Source organism: Anguilla anguilla, chromosome 8 (assembly GCF_013347855.1).
Source record: "Anguilla anguilla isolate fAngAng1 chromosome 8, fAngAng1.pri, whole genome shotgun sequence".
Taxonomy (NCBI): domain Eukaryota; kingdom Metazoa; phylum Chordata; class Actinopteri; order Anguilliformes; family Anguillidae; genus Anguilla; species Anguilla anguilla.
The window spans coordinates 18,687,930-18,707,917 of NC_049208.1; the positions used below are offsets into that span (position 1 = coordinate 18,687,930).

At 43.5% G+C, this 19,988-nt stretch overlaps 1 protein-coding gene across 4 annotated transcripts; it reads left to right on the top strand.

Annotated features, from left to right (window-relative positions):
- Positions 1-648: 648 nt before the first annotated feature.
- Positions 649-15,540, top strand: LOC118233964 (serine-rich adhesin for platelets-like). Of its 4 annotated transcripts, none has more exons than XM_035430149.1 (5): positions 649-672; positions 6,519-6,674; positions 8,638-8,701; positions 9,083-13,563; positions 14,457-15,540. In XM_035430149.1, the coding sequence occupies exons 1-5, from the start codon at positions 664-666 to the stop codon at positions 14,835-14,837; spliced, it is 5,091 nt and encodes a 1,696-aa protein (XP_035286040.1). In that variant the 5' UTR covers positions 649-663; the 3' UTR covers positions 14,838-15,540. The 4 variants fall into 4 exon arrangements, with proteins under 4 accessions (XP_035286040.1, XP_035286041.1, XP_035286044.1 ...); XM_035430150.1 differs by lacking the exon at positions 649-672 and adding an exon at positions 2,796-2,970; XM_035430153.1 differs by lacking the exon at positions 649-672 and adding an exon at positions 3,225-3,620.
- Positions 15,541-19,988: the final 4,448 nt, after the last annotated feature.

A 19,988-nucleotide genomic window follows, 5' to 3' on the forward strand; every position in this document is an offset into this window, starting at 1 on the left:
ACCGGATAGTAATTGTCTACGCTTTCACCACAGAACGGCTTTCTCTTTTAATTGGCAAAAAATCTCCATGTGACAAATCCAAACCAACTCGATTGAAATGGGTTGAATTTTTAAAACGCTTGCGCTTCACCCACGGCATTAACCAAGCAGGCAGGTTCATGCGTTTCCGGGTTTTATAGGCAATAAAGGGATAAAGGACTTCATATCCAAAATGGCACCAACTGCAACCCTGGGCCAAAACAGGGCATCAAGAAGCTAACAATTTGACATCTCTCTGTGGAGTAGCAGAGATATTACGTAAATTTAATTTGAAAGGGGATATTGAGGGAATATCCTGGATATATTTCTCTCAGATAAATATACAGTAAAACACAAATTTCTGTTCCTCACACTATTAGATTAACGTTGGATTTGCTATCTTTTCTAAATTATTCATTTCTTTGAAAGGAAAAGTGACATCACTGTGAACCCATGATAATTAATTTTCAAATTAATGTTTAAAAAAATTATTATATATTTTTTTACAATAAATATAAATATGTTAATAGTCAGTTAAATATACATAAATGTTTGTCTTCCTCCTAGCTTCATATCCCACTCCAGTTGGGCAGGTGGCAGCAATGTTACCCTCACCAGGATTGCTAGTAATTGGCTCCTACATGCATGACTGAGGTATGAATTTCAAGTTCAAATGTGTGCAGTTTGCCTCCCATCTAAAGATAGCATCCATTCCTTCCAATGCCCAGTTGCCCTATATTTTCTTACAATATTTAATTTAGATAGTTCCCCTCCTAACACCTATGTTATAAAATTTGAGCAATGGATAGCTAGATACTATGCATAATATATTGAGACTGGTCAAATAAATATCCTTTCAGGTGATAATCTGATTTTAAAAAGCCAACCAAGACAAAGAGGTGTTAGCTGGGTACAGCAACTATAGAAAACTCATGCTAACATGGGTATTTAGGCTAACTGGAGCACCAAATCTGCTGCTACTTGACTGCATAGTAATCATTGTATCATGTTCCACACACACACACACACATACACACACAGTGCAGTAAATAAGTATTTGGACAGTGATTTCGGTCTGTACTCCAGCACACTGGATTTGAAAGGAAACAATGAATATGAGGTTAAAGGGCAGGCTGTCAGCTTTAATTAGAGGGTATTTACATCCATATGGGAGATCTATGTAGGAAGTACACCACTTTTTATACATAGTCCCTCCATTTTAGGGGAGCAAAAGTAATTAGACAAACTATCCATCCATCCATTCGTCCATTTATAATCATAAATAAAGTCATCATATTTAGTACTTGGTTGCAAATCCTTTACATTCGATGACTGCCTGAAGTTTGCAATGCATAGATATCACCAGATGCTGGGTATCTTTTCTAGTGGAGCTCTGCCAGGTCTGTACTACAGCCTTCAGTTCCTGTTTGTTTCTGGGGCATTTTGCTTTAAGTCTTGTCTTCAGTGAGTGAAACACATTCAGTTGGATTCCACTTTTTGGCCCAGACAAACTGCTTGGATTCTTTAGCAGTATTTTTGCAGACATTAGCCTGTTGCAAGGTGAAGCACCATCCAATGAGTTTTGAGACATTTGGTTGGATCTAAGCAGATAAGATGTTTCTGTACGCTTAAGAATTCACCCTTCTGCTGCCATCAGCAGTCACATTATCAATGAAGACAAGTGAACCAATTCCAGTGGCAGCTATATGCCCAAGCCATGACACTACCTCCACCATGTTTTGCAGATGAGGGGTGCACTGAGCAGTTCCTTTCTTTCTCCACACTTTCTTCTTCCCATCATTTTGGTACAGGTTAATACTCCTCTCATCTGTCCAGGGGACTTTGTTCCATAACTCTACAGCTTTTAAATATTTCTTTCTTTCTTTCTTTCTTTCTTTCTTTCTTTCTTTCTTTCTTTCTTTCTTTCTAGCCTGGCTGTATTGTTCTTGAGGCTAACTAGTGGTTTGCATCTTGCAGTGAACCGTCAGAGGTTATGCTGGTGTAGTCTCCTCTTTAAGGCAGCCTTTGACAAACAAAATTTTCTTTAGTGGACATGTGGTGGTTAACCAGAGTGGTACTTTCTGTCATGTTGTAAACAGTAAGCACATCCATTTGAAAGTACACAATTAAAATATCACAACACGGTAAAGTCCACACAGTTGCTATTTGCATGCAGTATTGAAAATGTTAATCCCTCAGTATTCTGAGTGCCTCAAATAATTTTAATGACAATATGTTACAGTATGTTGAGTGCATTGAGAGCAGTGTGTGGATTCTATAAATTGCTATTTCCTTAACATTACTGTTAAATACAAACAAAATTGTGTGGATTTCAGCATTTTTAAATTGATAAGCATTCTTGTACATACCTCTTGTGCAGGCCGGTCTTTTTTTTCCAGTGGTAGTGGTGTCTTTTTTCTTCCGTGTAACTGAAAAAAGGATGAACTATTTAATTAATTTATTTGCATTGCAACATTTTCTCTGCACTACTCCCAGCTGAAAAGCCGACGCCCACAACACTAATAGAGAGTGCCACACTTAACTTATTGCATATTTAACTTTAGGCATGCAGATTTAGTTTTGATGGGAGTATCATTAACATGACCTCATGTGACCAGACCCAGCATTTATTTATTTATTTTTTTTGATGACCAAGCCTGTGTGCTCAGCGTACAGGACGTGGAGGCTATATTATATTTACAAAATGACATATTTTACATTGTTCACTTTGAAGGGCGGCCTACGCGTTAGTTCTTATTGGCTGTGGGATCAGCAGCCAGCCGTGGGGGAGCCGTGTGTTTACTACGACAGAGGGAAGAGGGGGAAAGAGAGAGGGAGGGAGAGAGCGAGAGAGCGAGAGAGAGAGGGCGAGCGAGCAGGGAGAGAGACAAAACTTTTCAGTGGGTTATTAAAGAGCGAGAGGAAGCGTGCGCTGGAGCGGCGACCATGCAGGTAAACGCGTTAATTGAAATGGTCCTAATTAGCTATATAGCCTGCATGCTTCTCTCCTTGCTGACGAAACGATATTGGTTCCCGGTTAATTACGTGATCTTGTGCGTCTAACGTTGCGTATTTGATAGTTTCGTATGGATGGCGTTATTTTGCAGGTTCATTTTAGTAACGTGGCTTTATTTTCTCAGAATTTGTACCTTTAAAATCTCAAACTTTTCCGTGTCCGTCGTCCTCTGCCCCCACCACCCCTTTCGTCGTTGGCTTTGCTATGCATGCCGAATGCTTCATAGCGTAGTGCTCTTATTTTGCCATTAATTAGTATATTAATCGAATAAAAACCCACTCGAAAGTATCGTAAATGTAATATAATGGGTTTCAGTGGTGGGGGATCATTAAATGGCTAATGCAGGGGGATGTATGTGGCTGGAGCAGGGTGGCGAGTGTGGTGTCTTTTTCTTTCAAAAACACATCTGTAAAAGGAGCCCTAATTAATTACATGGAGCCTGAGCGACTACAGGCCTCTGTCTCCGATGCCCAAGCAGCGGTCGGTGTAAAATGGTTTCTGTGCCTGAATGCACACAGGCTGCGGGTAGCAGAAAAACGCGAGACCGAGGTCTTGGAGGAAAGCGCACAAGCATAATATTTTTTTCGTACGTGCACTCTCTTCTATCATTTAACTTTGTCTATTGTTCTCTGTCGTCATTTTATGTGTTACTGGGCAGACTGCTTTTGAAACGGAAGTTATTAAGTGTTTAAGATTAGCTAGCACCGTGCCAATTCTGACACAGATCCCAAATTTGGTTCTGTGGTGTCTTTTGTTTAGTGTTATATTCTTAGCAAATCAATCACCAAACGGAGTTATTTAAGGTATCCAACGTTAGGTAGATATCTTGTCACTAGTTACGTCTCTAGCTAACTGTTTTGTTGCGATATCCATAGCTATTTGGTAATTTATTGCTAGCTGCTGTCGATTTTGTGTGTGCGATTTCGGTTGGTAGCTAGCTAGCTAATTGATCAACCCGGTCAGCTAATTCGTGTTGGTTAATTGGCAAAACAGAGTGTATTTTTGTCGATTTAACAGTGTAAATTCGGTATATGAGATGCTGTTGATGTTCATTTTGTATATTTGAAAAACCAGACGCCCAATTAACAACTTTGATTGTGTCATAGGAAATGTAGCTTGCTAGCTACAGAATAGCTATTAGCTAGCCACACTAATTGGGAGCCAGCCAGCCTTCCTGTCAGCCATAACGCTGAATAACTCGGGACTGGAGCAGTAGGATTTGGTCGCCACAGTTTCAGTACGTGCTTGTTGTGCATACATCCCATTTACCTCTGATCTGTCGGAGTGAGGTGTGCTTTTAGCTTTGCAGTCACTGTTGTTTTGCTAAAATGTAAGCTTTCCGTTAATAATTTACGATAATTGGAGAGATGTCTGTTCTGACTTTTTTTGTGGTTATTTTATTTTTATTACTTTTTATGACGTGGACCGCTTTGTATATGTTGTGACTGAATTTCGAATCAATGTTGTTTATATTGTGTAGGCTAACCAAAATAATGATTACAAATAATGGCTACTTGTTAACAAAATTTTCACTTATCAAGTCTTATAAATCTGAGAATTAGCTACAATAATTGCCGTTTGTTTCAGAAATACTTGTTTGAGGTATATGCTTAGCTTGCAGTGACTAAATGCATTAATTTCCAGGGTAATTAAAAGTATCAAGTCAATGTTCACAAAAATAAAGATAGTAGTTTAGCTACTCTGGAGGTCAGTACCATCGGAGTGGAGTTCATAAAATTGTTCAAGGTTGTTGACCTTCACAAAATAAATTTTGGTCCAGAAAAAAGAACTGGTGAGGTAGACCATATGGCGCTTAAATTGTCTGGGCTGAAAAGGGACTCTTGAAGACAGATAGAGTTTCCCACCTTGATCTTCATATCTGATTCATTAAAATGTGTGTTTCTCTGATGGGCGCGATCACTCGAGGACAATATTACAATATTTATAGGCTACTATTGATTTTCTGAATTTGTCGGTTGCCCTGTCTGTGGCTAATTATTATTTCATTTTTTTTGCAAACTAGCCTAAGAGCCCATAGCTATACAATGACAACACCGCACTCACAGTGTGGTATATAGCGTAGGCTACTGTATCATTCAGTCAAGCTCAGTTTTTGAAAATCAGGGAAAACTTAAAAAGCGGCAATGTTTTAAAAACATTATATAATGGATCTCATTCGCGAAACAATTGAAATAACATACGCAATTGTAAAGTGCTTGAAGCTTCAAAAACATCAGCGGACAGTTGCCGCGATAGAAACATAGGTCTGCCGGTCAAATGCATTGATAGACCGGTGCATTTTGCTTTGGTCCGTCACGGAAAGAAAGAACATGCTTTTCTTCCTTTAATTTAACAGAACGTTGTTAGAAACGCTTCATGTTCAAAGGTCTACTAAAGTAATAAAACAGGGTTGGGCTACCGTGTGTCCGTTTTTATTTCTTTAATATTTGTTTTGGTACAACATGTACATTGCCAGGTTTCAGTCTTTGGTGAAGTACCTGTTGTCACTGACAACGTTACCATAACGGGGGAAGGAGAGCTCAGCAACAACTCTTGCGACTAGGGGCCGTCAAACATTTCATCAGAGGCCTATAACAACTGACCCGTACTTGAATCCTCATCCCAACACATTCTCCAATCTGCATTGTCGCACTTTGTTTCTCCCAGCATTTGGCAATATGGCAAAAATGCTGTAGGCTACTAATTCGCAGCGTCATTGCTAGTACTCTGTATTTTCCAACTTTGCAACGTGTATGGGAACTCAACAGAGGTTTACTTTCTTTTGAACCAGTTTTAGACATGGATGTCATGAAATCATTCAGGACTGTTTGTCTAAGTCCATACATTTTTTCACTTATGGGAGCAGAGGGAGCATTTACTTTTGAGCTGCACATAGTACATTAAAGTGTGGCACAATTCATTGCCTAATTCTACATTTTCCTCTGCTTTGGGACCATTTTGATACCAGTACTATAGATGGATAATAAGATTGATACAAATTACACTTCGTGAAATATTTGATTGATTGCATTGTCATCTGGCATCATTGAGCTCAAAAAAGGATTTCATCTTCGATTTCTATAAGAAATATTGACAAGCATAGACGAGTGCATGCACACAGTTGAGTTGATTTCAGATAGGAGTCTTACAAAGTTTGTTGTATGGTTTCAAAAGTGGATTGCCATTTAATGTGATTAGAGAACAAGATGTGGAATTTGGTGCAGATGCCATTCTTGGCGCTGGTCATCCTGGCCATGGCCCGGTATTGATAAAAACGACAGTGAAATGTATTTTGAATGGCAGACTAACCCTGCAACACTGACACACTGAGTCATACTGCTGTATGTTTTAAACTGTTGAGATGCACAGTGATCCATTTCTGTGTTTGCTTGATATCAAATTGAGGAATACTGTGGTATAATGTAATCAGTGTGCAAGTTTGTGGTTATGTGGATAATGTTAACTGACAGTTTCTGTGTCTCAGGAGGAGTCTGGAGAGGCTGTTTGCCAAGACAGCAGTGTGCTGGTGTGGCCATGCCCACTGTGTCAACAAGAGCGACCAGACAGAGATATACTCGCTCAACACCTGACTGAAAAACATAGTGTACTGCCTGCCTGTCTGGACAGACTGCTGGATACTGTGAGTGTGTGTTTGTGCGTGTGTGCATGTGTGTGTGTGAGTGAACGTGCATGCACGCTACCAATTTCCCTCCACCCACTTAAAGTAATGGCAATAATTGTAAAATGTATTTGTATGAATGACTTATGTTATTTAAATTAGGACATTGTTGGGTAAATTTCATGATAAGGGCCTCCAGTTTGTCTCCCCTTGATTTCTCACATGGTACTTCAGTCCTCCACCAGCTAGAGGTCACAATAGTCTTTTTGTCAAATCACTTCTCAAAGAATTATCAGATTTGCACCACCTCAGTAATCTATGTTGATAAAGTAATTGGCATTAATTAAGCACAGACATTGATTGACAGCGATGTTTACAAACATGAATGAATCATTGCCTTTATACAGAACTTATATGAACGCTCAAAGTGCTTTACAGTGATGAGTGGAAACTCATCTCACCCACCACCAATGTGTAGCACCCACCTGGGTGATGCACAGCAGCTATTTTGCACCAGAACACTCACCACACATTAGCTAAGGTGGAGAGGGAGGGAACATTTTTTAGCCAATTAAATCAGGGGATGATTAGGTGGCAAGTCTGAGTGAGCCAGGCTGGGAATTTTGCCAGGACACCGGGGAACGCCCTACTCTTTGCCACAAGTGTCATGGGGTCTTTAATGACCACAGTGAGTCAGGACTTCGGTTTTAACATCTCATCCAAAAGACGGCATCTCCTACAGCACGGAGTTCCCGTCACTGCACTGGGGCATTGGGGTTTATTTGACCAGAGGTAAGATTGCCCCCTGCTGGCCCACCAACGCCACTTCCCGCAGCAACCTAGTTTTCCCAGGTGGTCTCCCATCCAAGTACTAACCAAGCCCACATTTGCTTAGCTTCAGCCTTTGGCAAGAGCAGGGTGCATGGTGGTATGGCTGTTGACTGGCTGGCAACACTTACAAGAAACACTTAATGCTGAATTCAGTTTGATTACTTACTATCGTGCATATGCTTCATTATTTTTAAATGTTGTACTGGGGCATGTTAGGCTTTGTTAGAAGTATTTGGAAATTCCCAAATTAAGAACAATAGTAGTTATGTAACATTCAGCCAGCTTTATATGGATGCGATACTGAATCCTGGTTGTGGAGAGCCACAGAATCTGCAAATTAAATGAACTAAATGAACAGTGTAATCAACTGATTTAACTGATCAATTTCTGTACTGCTCAAGTGCTGAGTAACGAATGCCAGTGGAGCCTTTGGCTCTCTAGGACCAGGAGTGAGGACCACTGACTCAAAGACATGCTTTTCACAGCATTTAAATTTCCTTCCTGACTCTCCCCAAATTAGATAAATTATTTAAAAAAAATAAATAAATAAATGTCTCAATTAGACGCTCAATTGTCACTATGATTAATCACTTGACTGTGCCATTGGGGTGCTTATGGGGATCCCTGGAGGTTAACCATTGAAATACAAGTTTAAATACCTGCAGGTCGCATGGTGGAGACTAATTGTTGGCCCTGTTCATGATGTTTGCATTCAGAATTATTATTATTATTATTTTTTTTAACTTTGTTTTATTGTTGTCTTCTGTAAAGCACTTTGAGATCATCTCTGTATGATGAAAAGCGCTATATAAATCAAATGTATTATTATTATTATCATTATGCATTTTATAGACTTTTGATAAAATGTCAGATGTAAGCTTGAGCCGAAAGACATTAGCTTCAGTTGGACATTTTTCAAATGTTGTAGAAGTCCAGTTTCTGTAATCTCTGACCAACAATGGTACAACTGTTGTTGGACTGTCTCAGATTCTAAAATAAATGATAGAGTCTGTCATGATGTGGTAGACAAAATAGACCTCGCAGTGTCTACACAGTGAATGTATGGCTATTTATTTTATAGCTGTAGTTGCTTGAATGTTTCTTTGATTGTTGCATTTACAATTTCTGTATACTGTGTGTTTCCTTGGTTCAGGCCACCCCAGTAAAAGTTGTTTGCGGAGACAACGCAGAGAACGCCAGCACTCAATGTGACTCTGGTAAGCAGGACCCAGTTTCCCTTGAGTCACCTGAAGTCTAACCTGCCTTCTGTCCATCTGGGCGTCTCAGTGACAGGGCACCGTGTCCAGATCCAAGGAGTCCTCAGTCAGTCAATAATAGTTCACACAAAATTGGGCTGAGGCAATTTCTTCAGAAACATCACTAGTAACTTTACAGTGTCACTATTTATCCTTTGAATTTCTTTTTTTATGAAAATAATTTCTAAATGGTTGTGCCGATAACACCAGGTTAATGGCCCTTGGTGAAGGCAAGCTTAGAATTTCTATTAAACTTTATATTAATCTGTTGAAACTGTACTTTTTTTCTTTTTTTTTTACCATCAAGTTGTGTGAAACCTCTTTCTTTTTATTTTCTTCCAGGAGACACTCACTCCTCTCAGCAGATGCCTTCTGAAACAAATGGGGCCCTCTCTGATCTACCAGAAAACACCACAGGAGCCAAGCAGGACATAGCTACCGCATGCATGCTGAGATCAGTGGTCAAAGTTCATTCCTGCCCAGAAGAGGAGATTCTGGGTGAGGGAGAGAAAAAGCAGGGGGTGGGCAGAGACCACCCAGAACTAGGTCAGGAATCAAGTCAACTTCCAGAATCAACCACAGCAGCAACCCAAAAGGGGTCTCTTCAGCTTATTGCCACTAAGGACAGTGGCAATGATGGTACAGCAAACAGCACTAACACCAGCAAAACACACGCAGACCCAGCACTGGAGAAATTTCTCGATCCAACCCGTCCTTTTAAGTGCAACGCATGCCTGGAGTCATTTACTTCCAAAAGTGCCCTCAGTGTCCATTACAGCTCCACATCCCATCTGCACCGAATGAGAACTGGTTCTTCAATGCAGAGTGACGAAAAGGAAACCTCCTCCTCAGCCACTTCAGCCCCTGCACCATATCTGTCACGCCCCTTTTTCTCCAACAAGCCCTACCAGTGTGCTGTGTGTCGTGTCTCTTACAACCACGCGTTCACACTAGAGAGTCACTTGAAGTCTGTTCTGCATCAGACTCGCAGCAGGAACACTGTTAATTCTGCCGGCAGTGCGGCTGGGAGCTCTGGTAAGAAAGGGAGTGCTAATGTGGGAAATAACACAAGCGCAGCCATAAACTCAAGTAGTGCAACGCAGCCTGGAAGGGCGGCTGTCCCCTCACCCACCGGCAATGGTGGCAGTCTAGGTAGCCTAACTTTGTTGTCAGGGCCAACCAAAGATGGAGAGCAAAGTGCACTCGGCGCACAGGCCGCGTCTTCACCCTGCCCCCATTCAGCCCCGGGCCTCTCTCTGCTCTCCTCCCCCGTGGCCTCTGCTCAGGCTGTCTCTGCCTTCCTGCTCACGTCCTCCAGCTCGTCCTCGCTGCCCCCCTCTGTCCAGCCATCTCTCCTGTCAGCTGGGGCCGGCGGTGCAACCGGCATGGCTGTCCCACAGTTAGAGCTCATAGCCCAGCAGCAGCTTCTCCTGCCCCTCTTCCTAAATGGGCTGCAGGCCCAGAACCAGGGATCCAACCCAGAGTCTGCCAGCACCGTCCTGACCCAGGCCGTCCCACTGCTGGGTCTCAGCGCCGCTCAGCAGGCTCTCCTGGCCCAGAGGCTCAGCGCAGCCCAGCACCAGGTTCCCTGGCTGGCGGCTGGACTCCCAGAAACAAAGCATACCTGCACAGCAGAGAAAGAGAAAGAGGAGAACAGTGGTGGGGTGGAGAGGGTGAAAAAGGAGTCTGACAAGGAGGAAGGGGAGGAGGGGGAGGGAAGAGATGAGATCACACAGGAGGGAGACCGGGCACTAGGGATCACATCTGAAGCTATGGAGAAACTGGTAATGAAGGGGGAAGATGCAGAGGAATCGGGTGAGACAGGGCTTAACTGCACCTTAAAGAGCGAAAAGAAACAGTCGAGTAGAGTCGCTTTGGGAGCTCAGGGGAAAGAGGAAAGTGGGAAAGACAGTCCAATGGAGGGGGAGACTAACTGTGTGGTTCAGGGAGAGGGAATTAGCCATTCTTCTGAAAAGTTTTGTGATGGACATGGTGAACCTGACACAACTGATTTACCAGTATCTGGTGAAACCACAGCATTCATTGGTACTGGCTGCATAAGCAGCAGCCCTCAGCCTCACACTGATCCAAACCATACCAATGATTCCAAAATGGCCACAAATAGCAGTGCAGTCATGCTCAAACCTGGTCCCACACAACCATGCCGCTTGAACTCTGAACCCAGTGTACACTCTAATGACTTCTTACCTGCTGGTGCAAATGTGAAAGGCCAGAGTCACACCTCGGCTCCCCCCATATTGTCGGAGTTCCAGTCCCAGATGCTGTGGGCATTCTTGGAGTCTCGCAGTGAGGCAGACGCAGCTGACCCTCCACAGGCTGACTGTGTAGCGCTGGGAAGGGAGGTGGGCTTAAGTGGGCAACAGGTACGGAGGTGGCTGGAGGAAGCACGGAGAGAGCCCAGAGAGAGACCAAAAGGTGCCTCAACCAGGATGACAACCAAGATGGCAGAGGAAGGCGGAGTCACTCAGGAGGATGAGATGGAGGAAGGTGTACTCACCATAGTGGAGGCGGAAGAAGGGGAGAGCCCAGAAGCCAGTGGGAGACATGCTATCGATTTGTCCCGTGGTAGAGGTAGAGGGAAAGGAAGGGAACTCGGGAAAGAGAGCCCTGGGGAGCCCTGCCTGACCTCAGATTCAGACAATGAAGGCGACGGGTTCTACACCTCCGTCATTGTGACTGATGAGGAAAGCCAGAGTGGTCCTGCGACAGAGGACCTGGGTACCCCAGCAAGAGAGGAGGTATCCGGCGAGCAGGAGGAAAAGGGCAGGGGAGGGAAGGTGCTCCGCTCCTCCACTGTTTTTCTCTCGGATGCTGAAGACACAGATGAAGAGGAGGATGAGGGGGAGAGTGGGATCCCAAGGGTGAGGAAGAGGAAGAGAAACAGAGAACTGGAACAGGAGGAGGTGGATGTGAAGAAGGAGAGACTGGACCCCGATGTAGATTTGGAGCTGGAGGCTCAGGCCGACCCCCCCGTGCCAATCTCTGTCGACCAACAGAGTCTTCCCAACGTCCTGCACTCTCTCCCTCTGTCAATCTCTCTCACTCCCTTTACCACTCAGTTCATAAACCCATATGTTCTCTCGATACCCCCATCTGCTATTGGGCTAGGGATAGCTGAGGGGGACCGGGATAGGGGGAGAGCTTCTACCTTCCCTAACACCGCTGCCATCACCCACTGCTCTGCGGCCTTTCCGGACCCCCACAGCACCCCACCCCCTGCTTCTCACGTGTCCCCCGTCTGGTCCCTGTCTAACGGTGGCATTTGTGAGTCCGCCCTGGATCTCAGCATGGGGAAAAAACACAGCTCCACTTCCACTTCCCCTTTCTCTACTTCTACAGGGGACAGGACGGTGGTGCAGGCCGAGCCCACGGCAGAAGGTCTTGGGCTAAGGCCCACAGCACTCGGGGTCCCTGGGGCAGGTGGGCTCATCGTGGTCCGGGTGAAGCCTGAGGGCGCCCTTGCCATCCCGACCGCAAATAACAGCATTGCCAGCAATAACAACACCCGTACAAGCACTGTCTACATAAGGGCGGCAGAGCGTGTTAGTGCCTCCTTGGTGGAGAGGGAGCGAGAGAAACAGCATGAGAGGGAGAGAGAAAAGGCTAGAGTGAGAGAAAAGGAGAAGGAGCGGGAGAAGGAGCAGAAACCCACCAAAGCACGACGGTTCAGGGACATGAGGCGCTCCAGGACCATTATCCAGACAGAGCAGCTGGACGTGCTGTATGGCTGCTACTTCAAAGACCCCAATCCTGGGAAGCATGAGTTTCAGCAGATCTCAGAGTGGGTCCACCTCCCTAAGAAGGTGGTCCAGATTTGGTTCCAGAACATGCGAGCCCGTGAACGCAAGGGGGAAGTCCGCTTCATCAGTGATGGTACTCTGGCTGCAATGGGAAAACCACTCATCAAGTTCACTTGGCCCCTGACACTGCCAGTCTTCTCCAGCAGCCCCAGCCCAAACTCCAGCCCCCTCAGCAGCAGTGGAACCACTGGGGACTCAGCTGGAGCTAGTCCCAAGGCTGCAGCCCCAAAGATAAGACCAGAGGCGGAACAAGGGAAGGTGAAAGAAGAGGGTCGGCCAAAGGACAGTGGTGCTTCCAGCTCCACATCTTTCCTGAACACAAGTCCTGGCATCTTGCGAATGCCTAATCTCAAGCCCAAGCCAGAGACACAGAGCCCAGGAGGGTCAGTCAGACCAGTCAGCAAAGCCATAGCCACAGCCACTACCCCTGAGGTTCCTGTTATGAAGACTCGCTTGCCTTCCCCCTCATCTTACTCCTCACAGAAACGCAAGCGTGGGGGAGGGGATGAAAAAGTGAGGATGAAAGAGGAAGATGAGTTTGGCAGCAGAGAAACAATGGGGCCAGGAGTCACAAACCGTATGGTGCCGAAGATATCCTCCACACCCACTAACAAGCCTGTCTCCCCCGGCTCTCATAAGCGGAATGGTCTGAATGACTGGACACCCAAAAGTTCCTTCAAGATCAACACTTTGTCCAGGGAGCAACTAGGTCTCTCAACACCCCGGCCTTCTGGTACTACCACCACCTCCTCGAGTGCCAAATCTAGCCCCCAGGAAGGGGCCTACCAGCACCATTCCTCAACCCCTCGTCGACCACGGACGCACCTGACATCCTTGCAGGTGTCCATCATGCAGTCGTGCTATGAGACATGCCCTCACCCCAATGCGCTGGAGTGTGAGACGATAGGGACAGAGCTGGGACTGCCGCTCAAAGTAGTACAGATCTGGTTCCAGAACACCCGCGCCAAGGAGAAGCGCTGGCGCCTGCAGCAGCAGAAGCAGGTGAGTCAGGAAGAGTCATAGATGGATCCTCATTCTATATCTGTGCTCCATTAGTTTCCTTCTGCATGCTTTAACCAGTACATTAATGTGGATTAAATTTAATTTATTTTATCTCATGCAAAAAATGTAGTTGTTAACAAATACCGTATTACCACTGCGACTCAATTTATCACTTAAATTCAGAACAGCATGTAGTGTAGTAGTATGAATGGAGGTGTTAAAGCTTCACCGCAACAACTATGTTATACTGAGGACCACCAGTTTGTCTCCACCATGTGACGTTCAGGGATTTAAACTTGCATCTCAATGGTTATCCTCCAGGTGGCACGCCAACGGCACAGTCAGGTGACAATTCATGCAATTGAGTTTCTAATTGAGACATTTATAAAAACAGTTGATCTAATGTGGGAGAATCAGAAAGGAAAGTGAATGTGAATGGGAGTTTAAATGCTGTGAAAAGCATGTCTTTGCTGGTCTTCACTACTGGTCCTGGAAAGCTGCCGGACCTGCTAGCTTTCGTTGTGAGTGTTGCTTGTAAACATTGCTGTCAATCATTGTCAGTGCTTAATTAGTGGCAAGGCAATTACTTTATCAACTTACATTACTGAGGTGGTGCAAATGAGATAATTGTTTGAGTAGTGGCTTGACAAAGAGGCTATCATGAACTTGGACAGAAGTACCATGAGAGAAAACAAGGGGAGACAAACTGGTGGCCCTAGTTATATTGTATTGGGGCATACATCTTCCCTGAACGCATAGAAAAATGTAGAATAAAATAGACAACTACCCACAATGGCAGATTAATTGCATTGCATATTAATGTTGTATATGTTTGTGTATCAATCACAAGATCATTCCATATTGAAGAGTGTCATGTGTTTCTCCCCTCACAGTCTCCTGGTACAACGGACTCTCTCAAGAAGGTTGACACCAGCTCAGGAAGCTTTCTGCTCTACAGTGCACTCAGAGCCAATCGTCCCATTCTACCAAAACCGGTTCAGCTGACGGTCCTTGAGCCCTCCACACCCCCCGCTAGCGGGCAACCAGCGAGCCGCGAGACCCTGAGGGGCCGCTGTGATGCGTGCAGCGTTACATTTGAGTCCAGAGCTGCAGGGAGGACCCACGTCTTCTCCCCTCACCACCTGGCCACGCTGAGATCCACTAACTTTGGCCATCCGCCCTCGCTTGTCAACAGCGGTTCTGCCACTGGGTCAGGTGCAGGCTCAGGAGTGGCAACACAGTCTTCCCCCAGTGCAGCCAGCAGCAGCAGCTAAAAGCTCATATCTGGAGGTGCTGGCATGGACACTGGGCCCACTGGCTCTTCACTTTGAGTGGACAAAAAGGTTTCTGAGTTGCGATCTCTTTAAACAGACGTTCTTTAACAGTTTATGGGTGAGGCCATAAACCTCTTATCTTCTGAACTTTTCTCCTTTTTCTTTTTCATTGGGCATCAGGTGGCCTGTGTCTGTAGAACTTTTGATTTTTTGGTGCTGGATGGGGCCCATTTTAATAGACATGACAAAACTGCTTCACTAACAGTAATAAAGAGTGTATGAGAGAGAGCAACACTAGAATTAAATGCTTGGACCTTTTTTTAAATCTGGTCAAGGCAGTGGTTGTCTTTTCCTTTTTTGCCTCCAACCAGCAGTCTCTCTGCCCTGGGCCCTAAGTGAGCTTCCTTGTATTAGTACCTTCCCTAATGATCTCCACTCCTCCAAAAAGGCTTCATGTCTACACAGAAACTCTAATAGTAATCAGTTCCACCAATGCAGCCGGATCTCTTATTTTGGGTCAAATGTGGATGATCTGTTCCTGGTCTTCTTCCCTTGCAACATTATAAGCAGACCCAAGACAATCTGGAAGAATATAAACTGGATCCTGCCCCCACTGCTTGCTTGACGGTTAATGGACTGCAGACAGTTAGAAAAAAGGCCTCTGTTCTGAGATTAATGAATTAGAGCTGGAGGACTTGCAACAGGAACAGGTTTTAGTTTGGTTGAATGGCATGAATCAAGAGAGATGACTGGCTGCTGTTGATGTTGCAACAGGATGCCCTTTCAAAGCTGAAAGATTGGCTTGGTGCTGGTGGGGGGCTGGTGTGGTTATGCACTATAGAATATGAATACACAGATAAATGGACTGGAGGGATGGACAGGTGAACTGCCTGAATTAAAACAAGGAGGGAAGAACCTGCTAAAGTTGAGGCCAAAAGTTTACATACAGCTAAGATATTCAAACTCAGTTTTTCACAACTTCGCACATTTCATGTTACTATACATTTCTTTTGGCAGGTCAATTAGGGCATCTACTTTGTTCACATCAGAGGACGAAGACCTAGCCTTTTGGAGGAGTGTTCTCTGGTCAGATGAAACAAAAACTGTTTGGCCATAATGATCAGCGCTATGTATGAAAGAAAAAGGGTGAGGCTTTAATCTGAAGAACGCCATCCCTACTGTGAAGCATGGGCGTGGCAGCATCATGTTCTGGGGTGTTTTGCTGGAAAAGGGGACTGGTGGACTTCAGAAAATAGATGGCATCATGAGGAAGGTGGATTACCTAGAAATGCTGAAGCAACGCCTCAAGACATCAGCTAGAAAGTTAAAACTTGGTCGCAACTGGGTCTTCCAGCAGGACAGTGATCCTAAGCATACCTCCAAAGTTGTAACAAAATGGCTTAAAGACAACAAAGTGAAAGTACTGGAGTGGCCAGCCCTGACCTGAATCCCATAGAAAATTTGTGGACTGAAGTGAAAAAGCATGTCCGAGCAAGGAGGCCCACAAACCTGACTGAGTTACACCAGTCAGGAGGAATGGGCAAAGATTCCAGCAAAGTATTGTGAGAAGCTTGTGGAAGGCCACCCCAAGCATTTGATTCAAGTTAAGCAATTAAAAGGCTATGCCACCAAATACTAACAAAGTATATGTAAACTTTTGACCCACTGAAAATCTGATATTGTACATAAAAGCTTAAATAAATCTGTCTCTTCGCTATTATTTTGAAATGACCCCTTATAGAAATAAATTAGATACCCTAATTGACTTAACACAGGAAATGTATGGTAACATGAAATGTGTGGAGTTGTGAAAAATTGAGTTTGAATGTCTTTAGCCTAAGTGTATGTAAACTTTTGGCCTCAACTGTATGTCTAAAACTGGGCCATTAACCAAAATGTGGGAAATGCTCTTTCTCTCTTGCACACGCTCGGTCTGAAAGACAATCTCAGAGAGAGGGAGAGGTAAGGGTGAGACTGAAAGACGCAGAGGCCCCAGTTCCCACTACACTTCTGTTTGGTCTGATATACATTCACTAGCTATGACCTTTGTGCACAAAATACAAACCGAGATTGAAAGGATTAGGTGCTGGATTTAAGTAAATATGTTCTGTGATGTCACCTTATTGTCACCCTAAATAAAAGTATTTGTTTCTATCCTTTCTGTTCTTTTCCGCCAGTAGTTTGTGTACAAGGGTCTGTGCCGCACATTGTAAGCCTGGCCTTACTGTTGCGCAGTGGGACACTTAATTTTATTTTGTTTTAATCTGGGCTAGGCTTTAAGCAACTAGGGGGAGACATCAGGAGCAATATTGTGGTGCCTAAGCTAAATGGATTTTAGAGTGACAATTTGGAAAAGGGAAAAAAGGAAATTATTTGCTGAAAAATATTTTGTGGCCATTTTATAAGACTGTAATGGCTAAACTGGTGACCTGTTCACACTGTACAAGATTGGTTTGTTTTATCCAGACAGTTCATGCCAAGACTTTTTCATTTGATAGTGGGTTGGTTTTGTGTCCTGATTTGTGCTTATGTTCATGTGAAAGTATTTATGTATTTAACTGGTATTGGCTTTATGGTCCACCCCTGGTTGCGAAACTCGCAAACCGTGTGGCATATCACACATTGCACTTTGCTGACCAGGTGGCAACTGTCTACCTAACTGTCAATTGGTCATGACTTGGTCAGCCCACAGTTTTACTCAAATATTTTCCTGTTATTTTCTTTCTATTAGTCCAAACCTAAATAGAAAAATAAGCAAACTTCAACTTATATCTTTTGCCCTATGACACCACTCAAAAAGACCTAAAATTAAAAATTGTAATGTAACGTAAACCGAGACAGGAAGTGGTGGGATAGAGGTCGGTGAAGCACTTTCTTTCTCTTTGCTTGTTTAATGAGATGAGTTGTGCAAGGCAGAAACTGAAGGAGTGGAACACAGAGCAGCGGACGTGCATTAGGTCAGCTAGCCAAGGGGACAGTTTGTGCGACTGGACACTGCACTTGTGGTGAAGGGTACAGGGAAGCGCGCTTTTGTGGAATCAAGAGATACTAAAGATATTTTTGCTTTTTTTCTTTTGGTTTAAAAGTTGTATATTATTGTTATTAATGCTGTTGTTACTATTAATGAAAAAAGCAAACCTTAAAGATAAACTAAAAAAAATATATTATGAGAAGTGTTATTCCAAAGTTGTTTTTTTCCATTTACTTTCTGTCATTAATTTTTTTTTACCAAAAACAATTGGGGAGAGAGATTATGAGAAAGAGAAATTATGTTTTTAATATGTGTACTGCAAATAAATTCCTACAGCTTGACAGTTTGAGCCAGTCCAGGATTTAATTCATGAGCTACAAATGCATTTGACTGTTTGACATGCAGTTTGTCACTCTTTTTCAAAACCATTAACCACAGACATGCTAAGAAGGTTTGAATTAAAAGTTTGATTAAAATATTAATGATATTTTGTCTAATATCCTTATATCTGTCAGTCACTATGTACAGGGCATGGTAGCTCATGTGGAAAAAATAAAATAAAATCAGGACTGGGGCTATACTGAAGGAATGATCTTATGGCGGTGTACTGTCCAGGACAGATTTGAGCAATGAAGGTCTATATATTTTTAATTCTTTTCCAATGTCACTTGATTGTTATCACTATTATAATAACTGTACTACTTCTTTTACTGTTATCTGTTGTTATTATCATCACTGCCACAATTATTATTGCATTGCACCAGTTTATTCTGTGGCAATTTCAATCTTGCACAAAATGGCATGCATGTGAAAATCCACAATAATGGTGACAGTGTTGGCAATATCTGGAACAGTATGGCTATTGATTAAGCTTCTTTTTTCTCACTTGTAAACTTTATTTAGTGTTTTATCTCCATTATGTTTCTGGTTTTCAGAGAAATTAATAAAACCTGTAACTTTTTTGAAAAAAAAAAACAAAAAAAACAAAACTGATTTGTTCATTTACCCTATTTTCCCGCCAGTTTGTCAGTTTAACTGAGCATTTTAACATGTTTGGATTTGGCTGCATGCACACTTTTGTTGCTGTTTGCCTGACATGCTTTGGAGAAACTTGTACATAATCCATTCAGCATTACTTATCCTCTCAAACATTGCCCGGTTCTCAAGTCTATGACCAATTCAATTTCCTTATGTCACAGTAAAAGGGAATGTGCCATTGTTTAATGCTATCAAATTTTCAAATGAGAAAAAAATATAACTGCAAGCAGCGACTATGGGCACCAAACAAAACTGCGCCCCTGGGGAACCAAGTTCTGCTAGCGTTGGACCTTGGGTGAAGCAGCAGCGATGCATTAGTAGAGGTTTCGTGGCTGTAAAGGAAAAGCGCAAGCAGTGTGCATGCTTCTAAATGTGGCCACACGGTAGTGCTAATGGAAGGGTCCAGTACAGCATGCTGAGATGCTCTGTGTTTGATCCCTAACACATATCTGAAGTTTTATTGCAGTCATCAAAAGCGTTAAGGAGGTCTCCTTTTCCTGTTTCGACAGGAAATTGCACAAGAGGGATGCCCTTTAACTGCGATCCGTACCAACTCTGGTCAGATTTGAACAAGATCAGTCATTGCATTGAGAAGATACGGCCTACACAGAAGTCACAGCTGGCATTGACTTCTGGTAACCTTTATGTGTGGCCTTATAAAAATGTTTTTGATAATTAGTGATCAGCAGTTTCAAAAGAGTCAGAAACATTAGGTTTGTTTCAAATAGGACAAATGGTCTGAGAGGATTGCTTTGCATGCATTGATTCCTGTGCACTCTTTGACCTCTGGCAGCCATAGGGTTTGGCCTACTTCCAAAAACTTGAAAATGTTTTGATGATATACTTACTTCCAGGTTTTTGCTGAGTACTTTCGGGAGCGTACTTTTCAGGAAGTAAACAAACATATTTGTCCCAAATGATGCACAGCTTTGGTTGGAAGATGATATGGAGGATATTTTTGCATCCTGCATGCCACATACTAAACAGTATGCAATAGATAGTTCCAATTTGATGATGTTCGGTCAAATGATGTCAGATATGCACTGCTGAAGATCAAAGTGTTCTTTCAACTACTGTAGTGTCTTCCAAAGGCTGGTCAGACTCAAAAAATTTCTGGTTGGTGTTGGCCCAAAGCACTCTAC

Excerpts from the sequence above, each read along its gene's own strand:
- LOC118233964 (XM_035430149.1), top strand. Across the intron at positions 6,675-8,637 it reads TGGACAGACTGCTGGATACT|GCCACCCCAGTAAAAGTTGT; the intron begins GTGAGTGTGTGT and ends TCCTTGGTTCAG. Across the intron at positions 8,702-9,082 it reads CAGCACTCAATGTGACTCTG|GAGACACTCACTCCTCTCAG; the intron begins GTAAGCAGGACC and ends ATTTTCTTCCAG.